General features: G+C 39.2%; 1 pseudogene and 1 gene segment (V, D, J or C); one reads left to right on the top strand and one right to left on the bottom strand.

Moving 5' to 3' along the window:
• The window catches only part of LOC141338782 (uncharacterized), a 551053-nt pseudogene that overhangs the window by 323670 nt on the left and 202682 nt on the right, over positions 1 to 24701 (top strand).
• Positions 2708 to 4942, bottom strand: LOC141339258 (Ig lambda-2 chain C region-like). The segment is given in 2 exon segments: positions 2708 to 3189; positions 4819 to 4942. Coding segments are annotated over 2 exon segments (324 nt in total).

Here is a 24701-nt window from a genome sequence, read left to right as displayed (position 1 = left end):
GACAAGGGGAAATGTTACAATCAGAATTAGGTGAAACCATTTGCTGATGAATTAATTCAATTTTCTTATTAAAAAAAGAGCATAAATTCTTCACATAATTCAATGGAGTAAGTATGAGAAATTGAAAACTCAGTTGGTTTTAGAATAATCAAAGAGAAAAGTGATTTTGTGTTTCCCGCATCAGATCCTATTAGACCAGCATAATAATTCATTTTTGCAGTGGAAAGTGCAGACTTGTACATTTTCATATGATCAGCATACAAATCTTTATGAACCACGAGTCCAGTCTTAGCACATAATCGCTCCAAACGACGACCCTTGACTTTTAGATGACGAAGTTCAGATGTAAACCAGGGTGCAGAGTTGACAAACGAAACATTCCTGGTTTTCAATGGAGCACAAACATCAAGGATCATTTGCAAATGATCATTGTAGTGCTGGACTAAATCATCAAGAGTCCAAGGGTAGTTAATACACGGAAGTGTGGAAAAACATTCAGAGAGCACTGAGACATCAATGTTCTTGATATTACGAAAAGTAATGGTACGGCTCAGATTAAACTTGGATATAGATAAAGCAACATTAAAAGACACCAACATGTGATCAGACAGTGTTAAATCGGAAATAATAAAATTATCTGGAGTCACACCTGAACAGCAGACCAGATCCAAAGTATGACCTTTTGAATGAGTAGGCACCTTAATAAATTGCTGCAATCCTAAACTATTCAAACATGATAAAAACTTCTTTGAACACAAACTATCTGCATCATCCACATGGATATTAAAGTCACCAACCAAAACCACATTAGGGGACAAGGAGCAGAGAGAAGTTAAAAATATAGAAAATTCCTGAAAAAATACAGGATTGGCTTTTGGAGGCCTGTACACCACAGCAAGAATGGTTGGAACAACTCCTTTAATTTGCAAAGCAACCGATTCAAATGATGTGCTTTCTATTTCAGGAACGGTTATAGCTTTCCATTTCTCCTTATGTAATATTGCAAGCCCCCCGCTCCGTTCAACATTTTGTGGTTTGCTAGTAAAAACATATCCAGGAGGAATAGAATGGTTTATATGAAAAAAGTCATTACATTGTTGCCAAATATCCGTTAAGCAAAAAAAAAAATCAAACTTACGATCAGTCAACAGGTCATAGACAAAAGGCCCTTTATTGGAAAGTGATTGTATATTCCACAATCCGAATAAAAGAATAACAAATAACAGTAGCATTAATATTTTTCACGTACAGCAATTGCTCTGCAGTAAACCCATTTAAACCAGTTTAATTTATGCTGATGGTATTCTTCTGATTTATGCCTGTGATAGTTATGACTGAAACATCACATCATTATTGTCTATCACACAGTGCAAAGGTGAATTGCACATATTAAGTCATCAGATATTTACATATTTTTGTGCACAAAAAATATACTTACACTATTACACACCTCGGGTCTCTAGCAAATAAATCAGAAAACAGATATCCTTTAAAAAATTATTGTTATATTGATTATAATTAATAGATTGAGGAATACTAAGAAAGTTGACATCAAACTTAAAAAAAATGAGAAGGAAGTGAATGATGTTCTGGGTCACCTAAAGTATGCATTTAAGGGTTAAACATCGTCATGATTAGGATTGGTCTCAAAACCTTTCAAGCTTTCTATAGACCTTTTTCCTGAGTAAACGATGAGCGCCGCCATTACAAATTCTGGCATCAGATTGGATGCTTTTCTGTTCCAGTCTCCATAGGAACCCATTCAAATAGGGTCTATCTGTTTTTAATGTACTAACGTCAGCAGCTTTCTGTCATCTACACACACTGACAAATGAAGGTCATTGCGATATTGCCAAGTGACAATAATAATTTGACTAGAAACACTGGAGACTGGAAATGCAAAGCATTCTTGAAAAAATGACAGACTCCTTAAAAAACAATAGAAAAAGTGGTGTCTTTACAGCTATGTTCCAGAAAAATCCAAATGATTTGAGTTACAGGTAAATGATTCAAATATAGAGAGTCACTTGTTTGCATTGTCAGCACATGCTTTAATGATCTGAGAGTGTTTATAGTGCTGAGAGTTCAACACTTCATGACTGAAACTGTTTATCATCATAGCAGACACAATGACTAAAATTACATTCATCATCCTCTTCTTGATCTTGGGAATGTATTTTCAGTGTAAGACATTGTAGAATATAGTTTATAGCTGTTTTTTTTTTTTTTTGCAGTTGTAATTCAAACCATTTCCATTCTTTATTCATTTCATAATGCTTTCCATTTGAACCAGAGAAAGATTTTCATTCTTGCCCATTTAGTGTCAGATTGGCTAAATCTTTTATGATATTTTCATGTATCTTTTCATTATCTCTTATTAATATGATGCGTTTGTCTCCGTGCTGCTTGACTACAGCAGAAGTGAAACTGGTGTGTTTCAGTCCAGATCATGTAACCAATCAAACAGTGACACTGGGAGTGTGGGCTGAAAATCCCATTTGCATTGTCAGGGTGGAGTGACTCAGATCTTCTCAGAATAGAGCAGCTCTGTCTCCAGAGACCGTGTTCAAACCCCAAGAGCTTTATTTGACTCGATTTACTGCTACTGATCAAGCTTCTGGAAACACCTGAACAAACACTACATGCATCTTCATCTGTTAGTGGAATGAAGTTGTCAGACACAAATGGAGTTTGTTGAGAAGCTTTATTGAATGTTGCAGCAAACACAGCAGATTGAAAGATCAGCCAGTGCTTTGACACTAGAGCTGTCTTTCAGTATTGAGTTGTAAATGACTACAGCTGCAGCACTAGACTCATGTGAATCCTGCCTGACACAGGACACTCAGATACGGCTCATCTTCAGCGCTCAGAGCGACTAACAGTGACTCTTGGTGAAGGGGACCTCTTGAGAATCTCCCTCGTGTGTTACTCTGCAGACGAACAACTCTTTCGCTTCCCAGAGCTCTTTGCTGAGGGTCAGGACGCTACTGCGGCTGTAACGGCCGCCCTGCTCGCTCTCTGCGCTGGTCACGACCCCATCGGTGACCTCTGAGCCGTCCAGTGTCCAGCTCACCTGCGCCCCCTGTGGAGAGTAAGAGCTGAGCAGACAGAGCAGTGCGGCTGAGTGTCCAGAGATCTGCAGAGAAGAGGGCGGCAGCAGAGACACTGAGGGCTTCACTGTGGGACCAGCTGCAGGAGACAAACACAACACATTCACAAACAAAGAAAACACAAACACTACATACATTTCAATGAAACCTCATAAAAAGCTAACTATATTAAGTTATACTACGGGGCCATTGAATGCTTGAATCTGATTGGCTGATGAATGTTCTAATGGTGTGCATTATTTTGAGGGAAATGCACGGCGAATGAAGTTCCAGGCAGCACTTGACCACATTACATGTCTATATCACTTTGCCAAACCATTTCAGTTAGATGCACAGACTGAGAGGTAATTCATGAACTTGATCTCTCTCTCCCTCTCTTTCTGCCTGTCTGTCGGTCTGTCTAAACTTCAGTTTTAACTGCATTAGTTTCCTATCAACGGCTCAAGCATCATTACCAGGTCTTAAATGACGTTTTGGAATTAGCAACGAAGGTTTAGGATGAGCTGTGTAAAAATGAATCCTACTCACTGCAGCATTTTAAGGACAAAAACCGGATGAAGATCTTGAAATATATCATCTGATCGATGTCTTGAGGTGTGGTAACCGTAGTATAAGCGGAATAATTGACTTTGGTCTGTTGAATTCTACAAAAATAATGCAAACCCGTGGTGTAACGGCTTCACCACCGTCAGGTGTGCATTATTTCCTAAGAATTCAACGGACCGTCGTCAGTTATTCCTCACATATTTACTGCTTCAACCCCAGCAGTTTTCATATCCCTAAATAATGTCTTTGCATTTTAGTTGGGTGAGATATTTAACTCAAAACTCAATTTCAAATACTGAATTATTAGCACAACATGAGCAAAAGAGATTTAACATTATTGATCAATCTACAGAAAGTACCTCCATTTAAACATACATTTTAACATTTTTCTTTTCATGTCTTTTTTCCATGTATAATATATATGTTATAATCTAATACAATCAAGAGTGAGCCACATTATGAAAAAGTAAATAATTCGTTTTTTTCTGAAAATCTAAGCATGACAATATTTCAGATGAAATATTTACTATAAAACTATATTTAAAAAAAAACAGGTAACACTTTGCAATAAGGTTATTAGTTAATGTTAATTAATGCATTAACTAATAGTAACTAACAATGAGCAAAACATTTGTTACAGTATTTATTAATATGTGTTAACATTGATTAATAAAGGTACAGCTGTCCATTGTTAGTTAATGTTTACTCAGGTCCATTTATTAATATTAACAGAAGAAACATTGGATTTTAATACTCTATTAGCAAATCAATTTGAACTGAGATTAATAAATGCTTTACAATAATTTTCCATTGTTAGTTCATGTTAAATAATGTAGCTAACTAATATTAACAGATGCAACGTTGTGAAGTGTCACCAAAAATATTATTGTTAGAAAAAAAGGTTACACTTTAGAATAGTAAACACTTCTTCACTATTAACTACGACTTTGCCTTCAATAAATTTCTAATTTGCTGCTTATTAACAGTTAGTGAGGTATTTATTAGGATTAGAGATGTAGAATTAGGCATTAATATGTGCTTAATTACTGCTACAACTAGAGACTGTAAAAATAAAGTGTTCCCAAAATTCTGTTTCAAATTAAAAATAAAATTGTACACATCTAAATTGCATGTTTACAGTGAATAAAATAGACAGACTTACATTTCACCATCAGTTTAGTTCCTCCACCGAATGTGCACCACAGTGGTACAATCTAATGAAACGCTCGTACAAAAACCTCTATTCCACTCGAGTGAACACAAACTCCAGCAGAGAGAGAGCAAACAACACTTCAACACACTGATAGTAGAAACACCGCAGCTGTTGACAACACTCAGTCGTGTAGTTTTAGTAAAATACTCTTAAACAAGTAAACACTTTCACACAAAATCCTTGTTATTTGTTATAATCAAAATATTTATGTCTTGAAGACAAATTTAACTCTTTTCATCAGTTGAAGAGTATATTCATTTCATTGACAATAGACATGGTTCAGTTTGACTTTATAGTATCCTATATTTCTCATTCAGTCTTTTATTGTGTGCTGACTTACACACTTTGAGGAAATGTATTGGATCAGCTATTGATGTGACCTTCAACCTCTTTTATCATGGATGATGTTGAGTTTCTCATAATGATACTTCTGTTTTTCATATGCAGCGCTATCATCATTTTTCAGTCTAGACTAATTTGACACAATTATGCGTTTTAATGATCTTTTATACACTGAAAAAAATGTTGTGTTGAATTTAGTTAATTTTATTACATCAAGGGGTTGCACGAAATAAATTTATCTAAATCCAGATATATTTTTTAAGTTGAGTGAATTTATATTTTATAAATTGAGTTTACTTATATTTTATAAATTGGTTGTATTTATATTTTATACATTGAGTTTATTAATCTCTTTCAGTAATTTCAGATTAATTATATTCATAATTTTAGCTAAACTATTTTGAGTAGAATTTACTCAAATTAATTGTGCAACCAGATCAATTTAATCATTTAATTTCTACATATTAAAATTAATTTTAATCCAATATTTTTTTTTTAATCTAGCTGGCAGAGGTGGGACCAAGTCTTTCTATTCAAGTCACAATTTAAAGCCGAGGATCAAATGTTGATGTTTCATTGGTTAAGATGATGCTACCATCATGAAGATCAGTGTTTGCTTTAGTTGGGCTCTTGTCCCTTGACTTATTATGTTAGATCTCTTGCTGCAACATCATATGTAGTGCTATAGATTAGAGAGTTTGAATGTAATATGATAGTTATTAGGTAGTGGCCTGATTATATGTAGAGTAACTACTATTGTGTTTAGGTGTTGAATGAGTAGCTCTGTGAAGATTGACATGTAATTTTTAGTTTTGTTCTGATAGTTCAAAATTAAAACTTCTACTACATGTAGGACATACAAATAACTTCAACTCTTGTGCTATTTAGATAAAGCAGACATCAAGAACCAGCATATGAATCTCAACAATGGTGACAATGAACTAAATTCTTCATGCTGCAATGCATGCTGGGTAACACCATAGTAAAAAGTCCCATCATGCACTACAGCATGAAGAATTATTGTCACCACTGTTGAGGATGGTATGATAAGTGTTTAAGTCTAAAAGCCTGAGCTGCTGTTAGTTTCTCCTCAATATTTTAGCATTGCAGTGGCATTTTCAATAAGACTTTCTCTCCAGCTGTTTGATAGTTGATTGTCAGTCTATTAACCAAAGATTAACCATTTCATGATGTTCACTCGCATGATTTTAAAACAAAACATGCTAACTGGACTGCTACTACAAGTTTTTGTTTCAGTAATGTGCAATAACTTGCTGCAGAACAATATAACAATTGCTTAAAAGCAATTTACTTTGAATTACTAAAAGGGTCAAAAACCCAACTAAAGCAAACACTGATCTTCATGATGGTAGCATCATTTTAACCAATAAAACATCAACATTTGATCCTCTGTAATTCTCGATAACAGCAGGTGTTTATCACTAATGCACAATCATCATTTAATTAGTCACTTAAAGGTTGTATCAGCGATTTCTAGCCTAAAACATAAAGTGTCAATTTCAGCTGACCTTTCTTCACGATCCGCTCGCTGCCTGCCCCATAAATTGTCTGTGAAAAAAACGCGTCTCTCTGGTCAGCCTAGGGTCCGAGATATGCCAAAAAAACAATCGGCGCTGTTAACTATTCCACAGATAAACAAACAGTGTTCCAACCAATCAGCGTCAGGGGTTTGGTGTTGTGGACTTTCCTACTGGTGCTGGGATGTGAGGGAGGCGGAGCGAAAGTCCACAACACCAAATCCCTGACGCTGATTGGTTGGAACACTGTTTGTTTTTGTGTGGAAAGGTTGGTAGTGCCGATTGTTTTTTTGGCATATCTCGGAGTGATGTTTCATTAACAAATTTCAGGAGGAGCTCGCGCAGATAATTAACACGGCCAATTCATCATCAGCAATCACTCCCTATCCAATCACTCTCCCTATCCCATTACTACAGTCCCTTTAAATAACCAAGCAGTCCTACCTTCAGCTATCTCTGATTCCAGCATTGGCACTCCCAATCGCCGCAACATGTCCGAGATTCACTCGTCCTCCGAGGATTATTCCTCTGATACAGACAAACCTGCAGCTCATCCGGCCTTCATCCAGGTCGCCGCTCAGGCCACCAGCGCTCCACAGGATCCACTAATCGAGCCCGCCGCTGCATCACGGAGCCGCAGGCCCTCACGCACCGCTGCTGCTCGCACTCCGAGCAGTGTTGTTTTAGTTTTAGTCAACGATGGCGAAATCATTTCGTTGACGCCACTTTTCATGAGGATAACGAGCCGATGACGAGATAAAAATGGCTCGTTGATGACTAAAACATGACGAGACGTGCGTGAGTTTTCGTTGATGAGACGGGTGGTCCGTCAGACGTTTAAAATGCATGACATTTCTGCTTATAGTGCATGCCAATCAAAACCTTAAACGTTTTGATGCCGCTATGGCAAGCCGTTTTAGCATTAAATACTCTTTGCCATACTAGCATGGCAAGCCGTTTTAGCATTCCATCCTTGTTTGTCTTTTATGTTTTAAAACATTCCTTATTGCAATTATTGGTGAAAATAGTCGATCCGGAAGCTCACATTGTGTTGAACTAGATCTGCTATTTTCAGAACTTACAAGTGACACTACCCAACAGCAAAATACTTACTGACCTACATTAATTTGTTAAAAGACTTTTTCCCCTTTTTAGACTAAAACCTTTTTGGCTTTCGTCGACTAAAATTGGACTAAATCTAACAAGCATTTTAGTCCATAAAGACTAAATCTAAGATGGTTGTCAAAAAACAACACTGCTCCGAGACGCCAGCTTACGCTTATGCAGAGCCCCCTACTCCACGTCAGGACGCAGCAGAAGGCCGTCACCGAGCTTGGGCCACGCCCCGGACACCGCAGTCTCCAGCCACGCCCATCCCGCTCGATCCTCGAAGCGGGAGCCCGCCGCTCATGCTGTCAGAGAGCCGGCCATCGCCTCCACAAGCCGCCGCAGCAGCACGAGCTCGCCCACTCCAGCAGCCGATTCCCGTCCGCAACCCTTGCCCCTCCTTTCTCTCCCATTCTCATGGCCCGCAGCACCGCCTTCCGCTCATAGCACGAGCATTCCCCCGCTCATGCCACAAGCACCGGCGCTCCCCATTCCCCCTCTCTTCCCTTCTGTTTCCTCCGCCCCAGGAGCCGTCCCCAGCGCGAGCATGCCTCTATCCTCGCAGGCTCCGACGCACGCCATTCCCCCTCTCTTTCCCCCCTTCTTTTCCGTCCCAGGAGACGGCCGCAGCTCAGGTTTACCGCCACTACCGGTCCCGGTATCCACTTTCCCTCCTCCTCAGGCCCGTCCTCCCTTCTCATTGGCCTCAGCCACACCCCTTCCAGCCCCGCCAAACGCTTTAGCGCAGGAACCTCCCCCAGTTTCCAACTCCATCAGGACCCAGATACTAGCAGGTCTCACACATGGATTCCACCCCGGCGTCCTGAGCCTCCCCTCCCAAAACCTCATCTGCCCAAATCTCCACTCCGCTCTCACCGAACCCGAAATAGTGGACGGCCTAATTAAAAAGAAATAGACTCAAATTTCATGATAGGCCCCTTTTCTGTTCCTCCCTTTAGCATCTATTGAGTCAGCCCCATCGGTGTTGCCACCAGAAAATTCTCAGGCAAAAACGCCTCATAATTGATCTTTTATCTCCGCATAATTCCCCATTCCTTAGCATTAACAGCCTCATTCCACTTGAAGAGTTTTCTCTTCACTATCACGACGTCGACCAAGCCACTACCTTGATTAAAGCAGGTCGCGGCGCTTGGTTGGCCAAAGTCAATATTACTTCTGCTTTCAAAGTTACGCCCATCCACCCAGATTTCTGGCACTTATTTGGCATTTGCTGGAAAAACGAATTCTATTTCGCCGTCCGTGGAGCTGCTATCCATTCTGGGTCATCTAAATACCGCGATGCGCATCATCCCACAAGGCCGCCCCTTTATCTCCCATCTCCTCTCCCTCTCCTCCTCCGCCCACACCCTTGAGGACCGCATTTCCATAACTGATTCTTGCCGCAAGGAGCTCAGCTTATGGATTTCCTTCCTTAAACAGTGGAACAGCTATCGTTCTTTTACAGCAATTTGGTTTCTTCCCCAATTGATATCGAATTATATACCGACGCCGCCCTCTCCGTCGGCTTTGGAGGTTTCCTCCGGGGCCGCTGGTTCGCTTCTACCTGGCCCCCAGAGTTGGCAAATTTACCCCTCCAGCTATCATCCTCAGCACTATTTGAGCTTTACCCATTAGTGGCCGCAGCTTCCCTATGGGGCAAAGAATGGTCCGCCACCAGCATCGTCGTCCAATACGACAACGCAGCTACCGTGCACTGCATTAACAAAGGCCGTTCCCACTCCCCCGTACTCATGCCTTTGCTCAGATGTTTGATTTGGATTTCAGCTCGTAACCAATTTATCATAACTGCAAAACACATCCCCGGGTCAAAGAATCAAATCGCTGACTCTCTCTCTCGTTTTGTTTTTCAGAAATTCAGATCGCCGGCTCCAGAAGCGGACCCGCTCCCAACCCCAGTCCCTCCTTATTCAGAACTGATATTCCCATAACCCTCCCCCTAAGGCCTCTTCTCGAAGCATCCATCGACTCCATTCTCCAAGCAGTCTCCCTCAGGACTCTCCAATCCTACCTCACAGCGTGGAAATGCTTTAAAACTTTCCACGCCGCCTACAGCTTACCTTTCCCCGTTTTATCCCTGCTCACTGTCACCTCATTTATCTCCCACCTCAATTCCCATAAAAACCTCCAAGCTAGCTCCATCAAAGCATACCTTAGCGGTATTCAGTTTTTTCATAAACTGTGTCACGGCTCGCCTTCCCCTCATATAACTAATTCCCAGACCTCCCTTCTCATCAAAGGCATCCAAAAAACCCAGCCCAACCGCCCAGACCCCAGACAACCTATCACTTTAAATATTTTGACCAAATGCATCTCCTCCCTCCGCAAAGGCTACCATTCCATCCACACTGCCCACACACTGGACGCCATGTTCATCCTGGCTTTTTCGGTTTCCTCAGATGCTCTGAGCTCGCCATTACATCCAGTTTTAACCCAGCCATTCACCCCACCATCTCCGACCTAACCGTGCTAGACGGCGATACCATCTCTTACTTTATTAAACAAAGCAAGACAGACCAAATAAAGAAGGGCCATTTCATTTATATTTTTAACCTCCAAACTCCCCTCCAACCATTCCAAACCCTCCTAGCCTTCCTTTGCCACAGGAAATCCCAATCCTCCCTCCCCTCTGACCCCCTCTTTACTGATGATGCCAACCGCCCTGCCACACGCTTCTGGTTCCAAAAGCACCTGAAGTCTGTCTTGCTTCTCTCTGGTACCCCAGCAGACAACTTCTCCAGCCATTCATTTCGCATAGGCGCAGCAACTACAGCCGCCCAAAAAGGTCTCTCCCAACAGCAGATCCAAGCGCTCGGCCGCTGGTCATCTGAAGCTTTCAAGAGCTACATTCGAGCAGATCGCTCTTTTATCAGGGAAACACACCAAACCCTAATCGGCCAACCCGTTCTACCGCCAGCCCACCCCCGTCCACGCCATCTCTAGCCGCTTCAACCACCCCCTCGGTGTCCCTTTTCCTTGGGACATCCTGCCTTCGTTAAAACCCCAGCTTATTCCCCTACGCGCAGCAATGCGCGCCCCCGCTGGAGCCCCCCTTACGCACAACAGTGCTCGCCCCGCTTTTCCCGTCACGCTCAACATCGCATGGCTCCTGTTCAAGCCCCCGCTTATCCCCCTATATGCGCAGCAATGCACGCCCCCGCTGGAGCCCCCCTTACGCACAGCAGTGCTCGCCCCGCTTTTCCCATCACGCTCAACATCGCATGGCTCCTGTTCAAGTCCCCGCTTATCCCCTATACACGCAGCAATGCGCGCCCCCGCTGGAGCCCCCCTTACGCACAGCAGTGCTCGCCCCGCTTTTCCCGTCACGCTCAACATCGCATGGCTCCTGTTCAAGCCCCCGCTTATCCCCTATACACGCAGCAATGCGCGCCCCCGCTGGAGCCCCCCTGACGCACAGCAGTGCTCGCCCCGCTTTTCCCGTCACGCTCAACATCGCATGGCTCCTGTTCAAGCCCCCGCTTATTCCCCTTACAGAACAGCAACGCCCGCTCATGCTAAAGCCACCCCGCTCGCTCCCCCCATGCCGCAGCAACGCCTGCTCATTCTAGAACGCCCCGCTCATTCCCTTTACGCACTGCAATGCCCGCTCTCACCATAGCCCCTGCTCGTTTCCCCACGCCGCTGCATTGCCCGCTCTCGCTAGAGCGCCCCGCTTATTCCCCCATGCCGCAGCAATGCCCGCTCTTGCTAAGAGCGCCCCGCTTATTCCCCCATGCCACAGCAGTGCCCGCACGCACCGCAATGACCGCTCTCGCCGCAGCCCCTGCTTACTTTCCCACGCTGCAGCAATGCCCGCTCTGACTAGAGCGCCCTGCTTATTTCCCCATGCCGCAGCAATGCCCGCTCTGACTAGAGCGCCCCGCTTATTTCCCCATGCCGCAACAATGCCTGCTCTGACTAGAGCACCCCGCTTATTCCCCCTTTCACGCAGCAATGCCCGCTCACACTAGAACGCCCTGCTTATTTCCCCATGCCGCAACAATGCCCGCTCTGTCTAGAGCGCCCCGCTTATTCCCCCTTTCACGCGGCAGCCACCGCTCAGTCCCCTTTAGCGCAGCAAAGCCCACACATCCTAGAGCACCTAGCATGTTTCCCCTACGCCACAGCAGTACCCACCCCCAAGAAAACGCCATTCTTCATTCCCCCTAATTGCCACCCCACATAAGGTTCTCTTTGCTTTTCCTTCCCTAGCAGTGCCCGCAGCAGCTCCTCCCGCGCTTCCCCGCCGCTAATCGTCCAGCATCCCTCCAGCTCAAGTTAAGCTTTTTGGGGGGCCACCTGGCTGCTGTCCTGCAGTTATTTTGCACTTTGGGGGAGCGCTATTGGGTTCGGGCCAAAGGCCGAGCTCGGACCCCTCTCCCTGGGCAGGGGGAGTGCCCCGGGCTCGGGAATGACTACCGAGCTCGGAGCCCTCTCCCGGACAGCATGCCAAACACGCTTAACTTTACGCTGTTTATTATATGCAAAAGCGAACTAGTGAAGTGATGTTTCATTAACAAATTTCAGGAGGAGCTCGCGCAGATAATTAACACGGCCAATTCATCATCAGCAATCACTCCCTATCCAATCACTCTCCCTATCCCATTACTACAGTCCCTTTAAATAACCAAGCAGTCCTACCTTCAGCTATCTCTGATTCCAGCATCCCTCCCACCCCCCCCTGTTTATTTTCTCCTCACCTCCAGCCAGGGGGGGAGCGCTATTGGGTTCGGGCCAAAGGCCGAGCTCGGACCCCTCTCCCTGGGCAGGGGGAGTGCCCCGGGCTCGGGAATGACTACCGAGCTCGGAGCCCTCTCCCGGACAGCATGCCAAACACGCTTAACTTTACGCTGTTTATTATATGCAAAAGCGAACTAGTGAACCCTAGGCTGACCAGAGAGACGCGTTTTTTTCACAGACAATTTATGGGGCAGGCAGCGAGCGAATCGTGATGGGGATGCAGCATTCAAACGAGTGCATCATGTTCAATCCCCCTGCCTTGGCGCATGCGCAGACCGGACAGTATATGGAAATTAAATGAAACGTGTTTTTTTCTAATTACTTTTAATTGAATGAAATTAACTTGTTTTAAACAAGGGCAGTGAATTTGAAAATTAATAATAAAAAATAAGTAGGATTAAATAACACATTAAAATCAGTGAAATTAACCAGATAAAAACATGTAACATTTACAAGGGGTCAGAATCATTTTTTTCAGTGTACAAGTGGCCACATGATTTCCTATATAGCAACATGTTAACATTAATTCACCATTAAAAGAACACAATGGGCATAAAATCAACTTTTCTAGATACTTAAAATGCAGTAAAACTGATTTTTAAATAATTATAGAACATGTTTTACTAATTAAGAAATTAGTGCTTTTTACTATGACAATGTTTTATTTATACATTTATTTATTTCAAATGTTCTACAAGCATGATGTAAATAATGCATGAACTAGAAAAGAAGTCTTTTTCAGGGCATAATCCTGCCACATGAACAAAACAAATATTTTACAATGACTAAATATGTAATTATCAGTAAATGATTTTAAACTATTACTCTGAAAGTAAAATATTATTCATAAAGACAGTTTATTAGTTTGTTATCAGCTCAAGCTGTTGTAAATCCTGCCCACTTGTTTGCATTGTCAGCACATGCTCCAGTGCTCTGAGAGTGTTTATAGTGCTGTGAGTTTAACTCTTCATGACTGACAGCAGAACACAACACAATCTTCATCATCACACAAGACACAACAACTACAATGAACAACATCATCATCCTCATCTGGACACTCACACTGTTTGCTCAAGGTTTGTGTAGTAAAATGGAGACAATTGTTTATTCTTTGAAGTCTAAAATGTTAATAATTTACAGTTTTCATAATTTTACTTCTATTCTTTCTTTCAGAGTGTAGAGGACAGTACACTTTAACTCAGAGTCCGTCAATTATAGCAGCTCAACCAGGACAAGTGATTGGAATAAACTGTAAAACCAGCAGTGCAGTGTACAACAATAATTATTTAGCCTGGTACTTACAGAAACCTGGAGAAACTCCTAAACTCCTCATATATTATGCATCAACCCTTTACACTGGAACTCAATCTAAATTCAGTGGCAGTGGATCTGGTAGTGATTTCACTCTGACCATCAGTGGAGTCCAGACTGAAGATGCAGGAGATTATTACTGTCAGAGTTTACACATTCCAAACAGTAAATGGGTGTTCACACAGTGATAAAGAGTCGTACAAAAACCTCCATCAGTCAGAGTCACAGTGACTGCACTGATACAGCTGAGAGATACTGCTCTACAACACAATCACACACAACACTGATCAACACAAACACTAATAACACAATATCATCACATTCAACATCAGACTGGTATTTCAGAAGAGAGTCAGTCAGTGTTTTAATAAGATCATCATGTTTTATGTGTAATATATGATCCCTGTCAATCAAACTGAACACACTGCATTCATTCACTTCTGCTGACTGGATGTGATGCTTTCCATGTGACCCACAGAAAGATTAAAATTCTTACTTAGTGTCAGAACAGCTGATTCTTGGTTTGTGATCATCGATTTTTATGATTTTTAATTAGATTTTCATATATACATTATCTCTTTGAAATGCAATGTGTTTGTCTGTGTGCTGCTTGACTACAGCAGAAGTGAAACTGGTGTGTTTCAGTCCAGATCATGTAACCAATCAAACAGTGACACTGGGAGTGTGGGCTGAAAATCCCATTTGCATTGTCAGGGTGGAGTGACTCAGATCTTCTCAGAATAGAGCAGCTCTGTCTCCAGAGACCGTGTTCAAACCCCAAGAGCTTTATTTGACTCGATTTACTGCTACTGATCAAGCTTCTGGAAACACCTGAACAAACACTACATGCATCTTCATCTGTTAGTGGAATGAAGTTGTCAGACACAAATGGAGTTTGTTGAGAAGCTTTATTGAATGTTGCAGCAAACACAGCAGATTGAAAGATCAGCCAGTGCTTTGACACTAGAGCTGTCTTTCAGTATTGAGTTGTAAATGACTACAGCTGCAGCACTAGACTCATGTGAATCCTGCCTGACACAGGACACTCAGATACGGCTCATCTTCAGCGCTCAGAGCGACTAACAGTGACTCTTGGTGAAGGGGACCTCTTGAGAATCTCCATCATGTGTTACTCTGCAGACGAACAACTCTTTCGCTTCCCAGAGCTCTTTGCTGAGCAGCAACTCTGACAAATATATTTTTTTCATGTATTAAATCTGAAAATATGCATTATCTTATAAATACGAAGATCTGAATAATAAGTAAAGCATTTCAAATTATACTATTCTAAAATATCCTGTTCAGCTTGCGATTAAAAAAGAACAAAAAACAAACAAACAAACTGAAAATGGTACTAGCATTACGCATTATGCTTTTGTCTTTTATCTATATAATCATAAATGTGACCCTGGACCACAAAACCAGTCATAAGGTTAAATTTTACAAAACTGAGATGTAATATGAAAGTTCAATAAATAAGCTTTCTATTGAAGTATGGTTTGTTAGGATAGGACAATATTTGGCCGAGATACATCTATTTGAAAATCTGGAATCTGAGGGTGCAAAAAAATCTAAATACTGAGAAAATCACCTTTAAAGTTGTCCAAATTAGGTTCTTAACAATGCATTTTACTAATCATTGTAAATCAGGAATTTTACAAAAAATCTTCATGGAACATGATCTTTACTTAATTTCCTAATGATTTTTGGCATAAAAGAAAAATCAATAATTTTAACCCATGCAATGTATTTTTGGTTGTTGCTACAAATATACCCCAGCGACTTAAGACTGGTTTTGTGGTCCAGGGTCACAAATGACGGAGCAGCTTGGACTTGCATGCCTCAGGAGCAGTAAGATGGATCTAACTTCTCTGCAACCAGCAGTAAAGAAACTAAGAAAAACATCAAGCACAGGGCACAAACTAAGTTTCAAAGCAATTTAGCCCATTTCCTTAGAAAACAATAATGATAAAGTGGTTTGTCCATCAAAGCTTTTTTCTTGCTGTTGTTCTTCACTTAAAATATGAACTCTTCTTATTTGCTAATTGGCTGTTGTTGACATTTGCACAAGCTACAAAATTAAATTTTAAATTTCAATTGTATAACCATTGCATTTCTTAAACACTCATATTATTTGTACTTCACACATTTAGCCCTTTTTTTGGTGGAGGGATGGGCAGTAATGGAGTAATGTTCAGAGGGTGCTGGCCCAAAAAAGTGGGGGTGAAAAACACTGTTTTAAATGGTAGAATGACTTCCAGACAGCAACAGTTGAGAGTTTCAGACTTCAGACGGATAAGGAATACCACAAAGACATCCCCCTACTTACTAAGACCGATATCGAAATGGTTTCCTAGCTTCCTCATGCTTATATGCATTTAGTTTTCTAGGAGGCTCCTAGAAATGTGGGCATCCAGCAGTTGCTGACTTACACTGTGTCCTAACTACATGCGATAAAAGGTACATATCTTTGCCAAAATGTGCTAAAATGCCCAAGTATATGAATTTTGGGGGCATGTAATGGCATACGCAACACAGTTGAGTATTTGAGCATTGGAAATATGTACATTTCTAAAGTCCATGTTGCGTTTTCAACATTTCCATGTGTTGCACAGATTTCACAAGCTGTAAATACTTAAGTGACACATAAAAAAGGTAAAGTAAAATGTGTAATAATAAAAAAACTCAGATTCTGTACCATACCTGCTATACTTTTTTTTTACTTGTGTATATATATATAGATAAAAAATACTGTCATGATGAACATACCTCTCCAAATAACCATTCATGGGGTTCAGTGTCTGGAAAGTACTGTGTTGGAGCATGTACTCTGTTTTTTCTTTTGGGTCCTGCAGAATGGCTACTATCAGCTCTGTTGTTTTACTTGTCCACAACATGTCAACCTACAATGACATGAACTTCAATAAATTCTCTTAAATTAAATATCCAATTCAAATTTAATGTATGTGAATGTTACTTCACTCTGGGGACTCTTATACATAGCCATTGGAACCAGGGGTGCTGTTTGTTTTGGGGGTGCACTAGAACATGCTTTCATGCACATTATTTTCAACATAATTTACATTATTACAATAGCTTTTCCCCAGGTTGGCATAAATGGCTTGATTAGTTCTGGGTTTGATGAAGGCCCGCCTTCCTATCTTCAGCCTGCGGAGTCACGATACATGCTATTATCATTATTGAGCTCATATATTTAATTATTTAGATGCCTGAAACCAGCTCCAGCACAAGGCTAGTGAAGCTATCTACACTGTATGATGAATCTCTTACCACACACTGGACACATCTAGTTCTTGGAAAGGGATTTAAAAAAAACAAACTGAAAATCTCCCTTTGGAGTGGACTTTGAGATTTGTAACTTTGTCGATGTTTTTATGCCAAAATATACACACACTGGCTAAAATTCAAAAAGTGAAAAAGCATAATAGCGTCCCTTACTGCTAAAAAAGGCTTAATCATGTTTCTATTTAAATCTAGTGATTGATATTGATATTGAAAATAATAAGCTTAACAAATAATGCCTTTTCAGTTTCTCTTGTGGATATTGTTTTCTTACAGCGCAGGTCACACTCAAACACGACTCCATGGATGAGTTTAATACATAACTGCCACAGGACAGACATTTCAAGTACATTTTCTGTCATAACATGGAACAACAATGCAGGAACAACCAAAATTTTCTCTGGGCAAAAACATCGTCTCAGTTTAGATAAAAGGCCCAAACATTGAGGAAATTTATCTTAATTCTAATGTTTACATTAATGAATCACTCATGTTTGTTACTCAGATAGGATATACGAGTATATGAGTAACAGGACTTATAGTAACAGGATTGAGATTTCAGGATAAAATTAGGCCCTACATACTAATATTATGAGGACAACGATTCACCAACGATTTGTATTTTTAAAACAAACAAGAGACATCTAAGAAATAATTTAGGTAACAGGACTGAATATTTATAAATGACGCTCCCAGCCATCATTACAATATCATCAAATACACAGAAAAGAAAATTTCATTGCCTTAAGGTTGCAATATTATGTTGAAAATGTGTCTTGTGGAATTGTCCCTGTTTTTTAGAGGGGGGAATGTGTTCGGGTAACAGGACTGAGTGAAAACCTGGGGACACGACTAAAATGCGTATTACATCTAAACTATTATGAATTTATTTTGAAATAAATGTATTTAAATCACAGATGAGACATGGAGGTAGACAAAAATTAAAGTTAATATGATTTCTGAAAGATTTTAAACCTATTTCATGTTAAAATGTTGCGTTAGACACTGGGGACATGTGCAAATGCATTATTTTCAGTGTTTTAGGTCGTTTTTATTAAATATTTAACATTTTCAGTTAGATTAATGCGCAGGACACTTTGCCTAATAATAAAATGTGATATTTTGTTGATTCTACATCATTGCTGTTGAATCAATATTGAAAAATAACTGAAATGTCAACGTAAAATAATACTGTACTAAGTTAATATTGAAACATTTTTATTTTTGACCATCCCTGCTGAAAAAAACAGCTAAAACCAGCCTAGGCTGGTTGGCTGATAAACTTGGGAAAACATCTTCAAACACGAATGCCTCATTTTTCAGCAGTTGAATCAATTTCTTTTGTTTGACAGTTGGAGACAATGGAGAAAAAATGCTTTTAAAAAAAGTGGGCCAAAAAGGACAAAAGCATTACAACCGTTAAAAACAATATTTTCAGAAGTCTGCTGTCATAACAAATGGTCCAACGGTTAAAATTTTGGGTTCTCTTAAATCTAAAAAAAAGAGTAAATTGCATACATTCAATCTATTTAACTAAAATCTAAAAATGCTTGATATCAAATGGAAGCATTATGGCAAAGGGTCCAATCATTTCACCCAAGTTTATCATTGGCTCTTAATTAAACACACCTGAAAGAGCTAATCAGGATCATTAGGGTCAATGAAAACTTGTAGTCTGGTGTGTTGGCATGAAGAGGAAAAAACAACTTAACTTAAACTATGGCCTTTGCATAATTCTCATTTTCTATGAACCTACATAAAATTCAAGTAACAAGTTTCTCTTTTAGAATAAAGAGCTTTTTTTATTTTTCAATGACAAATTCTTTACACCATGAAAGTGTCTTACATGCAATAGAATTATTAGAGTTTCTTAAAGACATCAGATACATATCAAAATCTTTCCGGAAAATAAAAAAGTTAGGAGTTTTCTTTGAAAATTTACATTTATGAATGTAAAATTTAGCAAGGAATGACAGTAAATTAATAATACATTTACAACGAGAAGGGTCGAAATTCAAAGAGGAAACCAAAAAATACATTTTTGGGGGTTATACAGAAGTTCGGATCTAAGTATTTTCTAACAAAATTAGAAAAATCAACCCAAAACACTTTACAGTATACACATTCCCAAAATAAATGATTGATTGCTTCTTCAGACTGAAGACAAAAAGAGCAATTGGAGGCAATATTATTAAATTGAGCAATTTTGTAATTTATGGATCATTTCAACAACTTTATTAGATAAAAGGAATTTTTATCGACAAAGCCAAAACTCTTCCCATTCTATATCATCAAATATGTTTTTCCAAAAACTCACACACTTGCAGGTAAAGAAATCTGACACCTATTAATAATTACACGAATGTCTTTGTTTGACATAGATACACCCCATGTGTAATCACAATCAAAATGTTTTAAAATGACCCACACTGAAGCTTTTTGTTTATTATAACCGTTAAACACTGAGTTTGAATCAAAGCAGTTTCAGCCAATAGGGGGAGCGGTCGCGTTAGGTTGTCATAGTGATGCACTGTGTTTACTCCAGAAGCTGAGACTGAGGAAAGCCACTAAACTGCTGTCCGTTGTTCCTCATGAAAACTCAGGTATGTGGTCACCAAACGTGTACACTTACATATCTATGTGTTTATAGTCAAACAGCTTGTTTGTGATAAGAATTATTACTGTTATTTTTTATTAAATCGAGTTTTCTCCGAGAGTTCAGGGGCTGGAGAGAGACGGTTGGTCTGTTATGATTTCGACCACCGATCTAAATGCTTATAGGAAAATATCTCGAAATGTGAAAAGACTCAGAAACTGTAAATATGTAAATATTTATGGAAATATATGTGTTAAAGAGAATATGATAATAGTTTGTGCCATGCGTGACTGTTACGGTTTCAACAACAGAATTGAACAGCAAAAAGCCTATCGTTAAATTAACTCTCCCAGGAGATTATTTGAGTCCACACTCGAGAGTGTGAAAGTGTTAAAATCAGAGAGTTAAAGATCATAAGATAATTAGTGATTAATTAAGTGATGATTGATCATTATTGAACACACCTGATGTTAACAAGCAGAATCACCAAAGGAGAAAATAATCACCATTTTTTAGCAACCATAGTGGCCAGTGTTTGCATTAGTTAGGCTCTTGACCCTTACATTAATGTTAGATTTGGTTTGGCTGCTGTATTTGAGGTAAAACAGCCAGACAAACCATGAGCACAAGTCATCAGGGGGTGATGATTATGTTTTAGACCAATTCCACGCAAATGTCAACCAACCTTACCATGAAAAAATTAAGTTTATACAAAAAGAACAAAACCCTGTTTAAGTTGTGCATTTAGGTCTGTATTTAGCTGCATCAACGTGCTTTAATAGAAATTTGAAGGAAATTGCTATGTTTTTCCACCACGTATGATGGGTGCACCTATTGTAGAATTACATTTTCATTCGACTGTATTTCATGGTTTCAAATGAGAGATTAAAGACTGTATATTTTTTAATTGTGTCAACAGTAAGTATTTTGTAGAAAGATGGAGGCCTGTATGAAAAGTAAATAAACTCACTTTGTCGAAACAGCTATGATTTTTGGATTTATAAGGGCTAGATTTATGACGTCAGGACGCTTCAGCGTTGTGTCACGTCCGTAACGTTTTAAAGATTAAGTTTATTTAATTTAGTAATTACTAATGCAATTAACTTGAAACTTTCTGTACAAAGCCAACTTATGGCCATGCTTATTATGATCAACAGCCCATCTCAATTCTTTGCTCTTATCAGCCATAATAATGCGTTACGGACGTGACTCTTACAGATGCTTCATATTAATTCATATGCATACTGGCACACAAGCAGGCCCGGTTCCAGAACTAAATCACTGAGGGGTGCTTCCTAAATTAATGAGGGTGCTCTAACATTATTACCATCATAGTCGACATTAGGGCGCGACACTGATGGCACGCGTTGCTATTTTAAAATCAAAATACTTCATTTTTGTATGTAATGGCAAATTGATTATACTTTCGTTTTTTTATTAACTTAATTTAGAAAAAAAAAACGTTTGGAGCATTTTTGTTCGTAAAATATAAGTTTTTATTTTATTTTATTATTTTTTTTTTAAGGAACAGCGCCCAGCGGTAGACTGATCAGTCTGTTAATTTGATCAGTTTGCCTACTCAAATCATCACGATTTGCATAAAATCTATAGATATGAAATAGTTCAAGTATAAAACAATGTTAGTTTAAACGTTAAACTATTGGATATGCGCCTAATACCGCACATTTATCTCTAGGTTTAACTTAAACCTAGAGATAAATGTGCGGTATTAGGCGCATATCCAATAGTTTGTGCAGAGAATGGAAGCTGAAGACGCAGGACATGGGCGCCAGTGCATTTTTTTCAGTGGAAGCAATTTAAAATTATCTGTCATTTTGCTCACAAAGGTAAGAGTAGGTTAATACATCATTCGGTACTGTAAAGGGTGTACTTTTATTTGTGTGCACTTAAAAAAAAAACGTATAAAATAGTTTTAAATTATTACTTAACGAAATAAAACAAATAGAAAACAAAAACTCTCTCATTATGTAATCCAAAAAGATAAATTTCTCTTTAAAGGCACGTCCAAAAAGGATTTTTGTTACACTGACTCAGAATACACTAGTTTATTAATATATAATTTAAATAAGCTTTACTCTTTCCGGCCCGGCACATTCAGTGTTATTTATTTACCTTTGTGGCAATTTTCAGCATATTGTGTGCTTGAGCGCGGATCTGTTCCAGCTGCGCTGCAGTCCGTGCCCGATCTCGAAAGTGAAACCGAAAGTGAAGTCTCCTGTTGTTTCCACCAGCGCGGCATTTTTTTCTTCACCATAATTTATGGATGTCTAAAATATTAAAATAAGGAGAAACCTAAAACAGATAAAACCGGTGCCCGCCCGCCTCTGAACTTTGACGTGAAAATTGGCCTGAAGCCCAGCAACTAGAGGTGTAAAAACGTTGGGCTAGTCGGCCGAGGCTGAAATGCAACGCTCTAATTGACTGCTTTGATGCGTTACAATATGGTAGGGCATTGTTTTAATGCTTACAGCAGAAAAATAAATGTTTTTTTTTAATGATTACTCACTGGATTGTTATCTAAATCTGCAATAAAATGACATTATTACAGCTTTAACTGAGGGTGCTATTGATTTCTTAGCACCCTCCAGCACCCCCGTAGAACCGGGCCTGCACACAAGTCGATGATCGATAGCCTGTGTATTTCTATTATACTGTGACCTGTTTGAGTTTTTTTCTATCATAACATTTTAGAAATTAATTCATACTGTGCAGAAATGCACAGGCAGACTAAAGGGAAAAAATCGTCAAAACTATTTGAAATGTCATATAATTTCCATTGTCAGTATTATCTTATTTAAACATTTTATGTATTTCAAATAACTTGTGTCGCTATCTGCGCTGCATTCATGCATAGAGCAAGATTTTGCGTGTTCTGCGCGCATGCTGCTGAGTGAGCAAGAGATGTGCTGTGGGGTTTCAACACTCATATTTGTCTAAATATTCTTTTCTTCATTACAAATCTTGTTTGGTTTTATTTTGTATCATTGCATGTTAAAAATAATTCACTATTTTATGCAGATGCAAAATGAAGATTAGGCTTTCCCATTTTATAAATATTAGTACAAAATATATTCAGCATATTTAATAACCTGTTTTGTATCTTTATTATTTAATGCATAAGCGATTTATTAAAACAAGTTTATGCTGCGACATATGCGTAATCTTGATTAATAGCAACTAATGATCAACGAATTGGAACGGCATCGGTCAATTAGATCATTTTAAAACGTCAAATATATCCTTCAATTTGCAGGTTATAACTGCGTTTGTTTCGGGTGTAGACTTGTGAAAATTTATTTTAATGCGGATCCCCACTCTAGCATTAACCTCATTTATTACTGATATTTAAGGGTTTGTGCGGAAAACTAATGCGCATGCATGACAGGGAGGTGCATGCGTGATCACTTTTTTTTTTCTGATAAAGCATTTTTTTCTGATAATGAAACATTCAGTTCGAACCTGATTTAACGTAAGCTTTTAATTTTATTATTTGTATTTTTTTATTTTTTTTTTTACAAATAAAGACAGACAGGATGCGCTTTCTGCCATCTCGGTCTGTCTCTGGCTGGAGCGTTTCTCAAAAAAGAGCCAGAACTCAGCCTGTCTCACATAGGCTACAAGAGATATGTCTAGCTTAAAATGTCTACTTTCAAACGAACCAATTAAAAACGAAATTAAACACTCTCCGTTTATGTAATATGAAGGCTTTATTTCTCTCTAAAGCCACATCCAGTATAGGCCTGTGGAGATGCGAGTCAGCACTGTGAATTTCATCTGGCAGCTCACAAGAAAACATTAGTTTATTAATAAAAACATTAAAATGTCTCATTTTTGTATACATTAATTAGTTAAATAATGGCCTAAACGAATGTTTATTACTTACTATAAGTTACTATTAGACGTCTCAGTTAAAGTTTTTAAAGCATTTTATACGCATTTCCATAGTCGGATAAATTCCGCTTTCAGAACGGTCACGTCCGTAACGGAGAGATGTCACGTCCGTAACGCTGATTTTTCCTCTGAAACATAAAAGCGAAAATTTAAACAAAATTGATGTTTTAGGTTTTGTAAATAGCCAACCCTTGTCAATTCGGCAGATATTGTTACTTCTGGTTTGTGCACTGTAAATCGCAGAAATTTTACAAAATATGTTGTCTCCCAGAAACTCGAGTCTTTTTTTGTCACGTCCGTAACGTATGTGTATTTCCCTCATTTAAAATATAAAACAGGGTTTTAGACTGAAACTTTTCTGATGTCTGGACTCTATTTTAAGGGGTTTCAAAAATATAAAGAGATGGTTCAATATATTGGTAAAGAATAAAATTTATGAGGATTTATATTTCAGGTTTTGACCTTGAATGTCACGTCCATAACGCTGGAATTGCTCTTTAACATTCTAACATAATCATTATTTGACCTGAATCATTAAACTCATTTAGAGTCTAATCTCTGAGTTATATTTCTTTTATTGGAATATATTCAGGTGAATGACTGAAAATGTTAATAAAGATGCTGATGTGCTGCGATTTAAGGAAAGCCACCAGTGTTGCCAGATCGGGTTGAAGTTTTCCAGCCCAAAAGCTCACCAAAACCCGCCCACTTCAACAAAAACCAGCCCAAATTTTAACTGCCAAAACAATAAGAATTTTACTGCCATGTCAAGGTTGATAAGGACCATTTTTATCTCTTTAAAAAAAGAATAATGACAAAATAAAATAAAGATAAATCAATTTCACAGGAATATGGATCAAAACAGTCTGAAAATATGCGTAAAATGTCTTCTTTTCAAAGTGGAAATTAACCGATGACTTTAACCCTTGGAAAAACGCATGCATTCATCTCTCACGTTGTAATCC

This window comes from Garra rufa, chromosome 1, assembly GCF_049309525.1.
Source record: "Garra rufa chromosome 1, GarRuf1.0, whole genome shotgun sequence".
Classification (NCBI taxonomy): Eukaryota; Metazoa; Chordata; class Actinopteri; order Cypriniformes; family Cyprinidae; genus Garra; species Garra rufa.
Note: the sequence above shows the minus strand (reverse complement) of the source record. Positions and strands in the feature narration are given on the sequence as shown.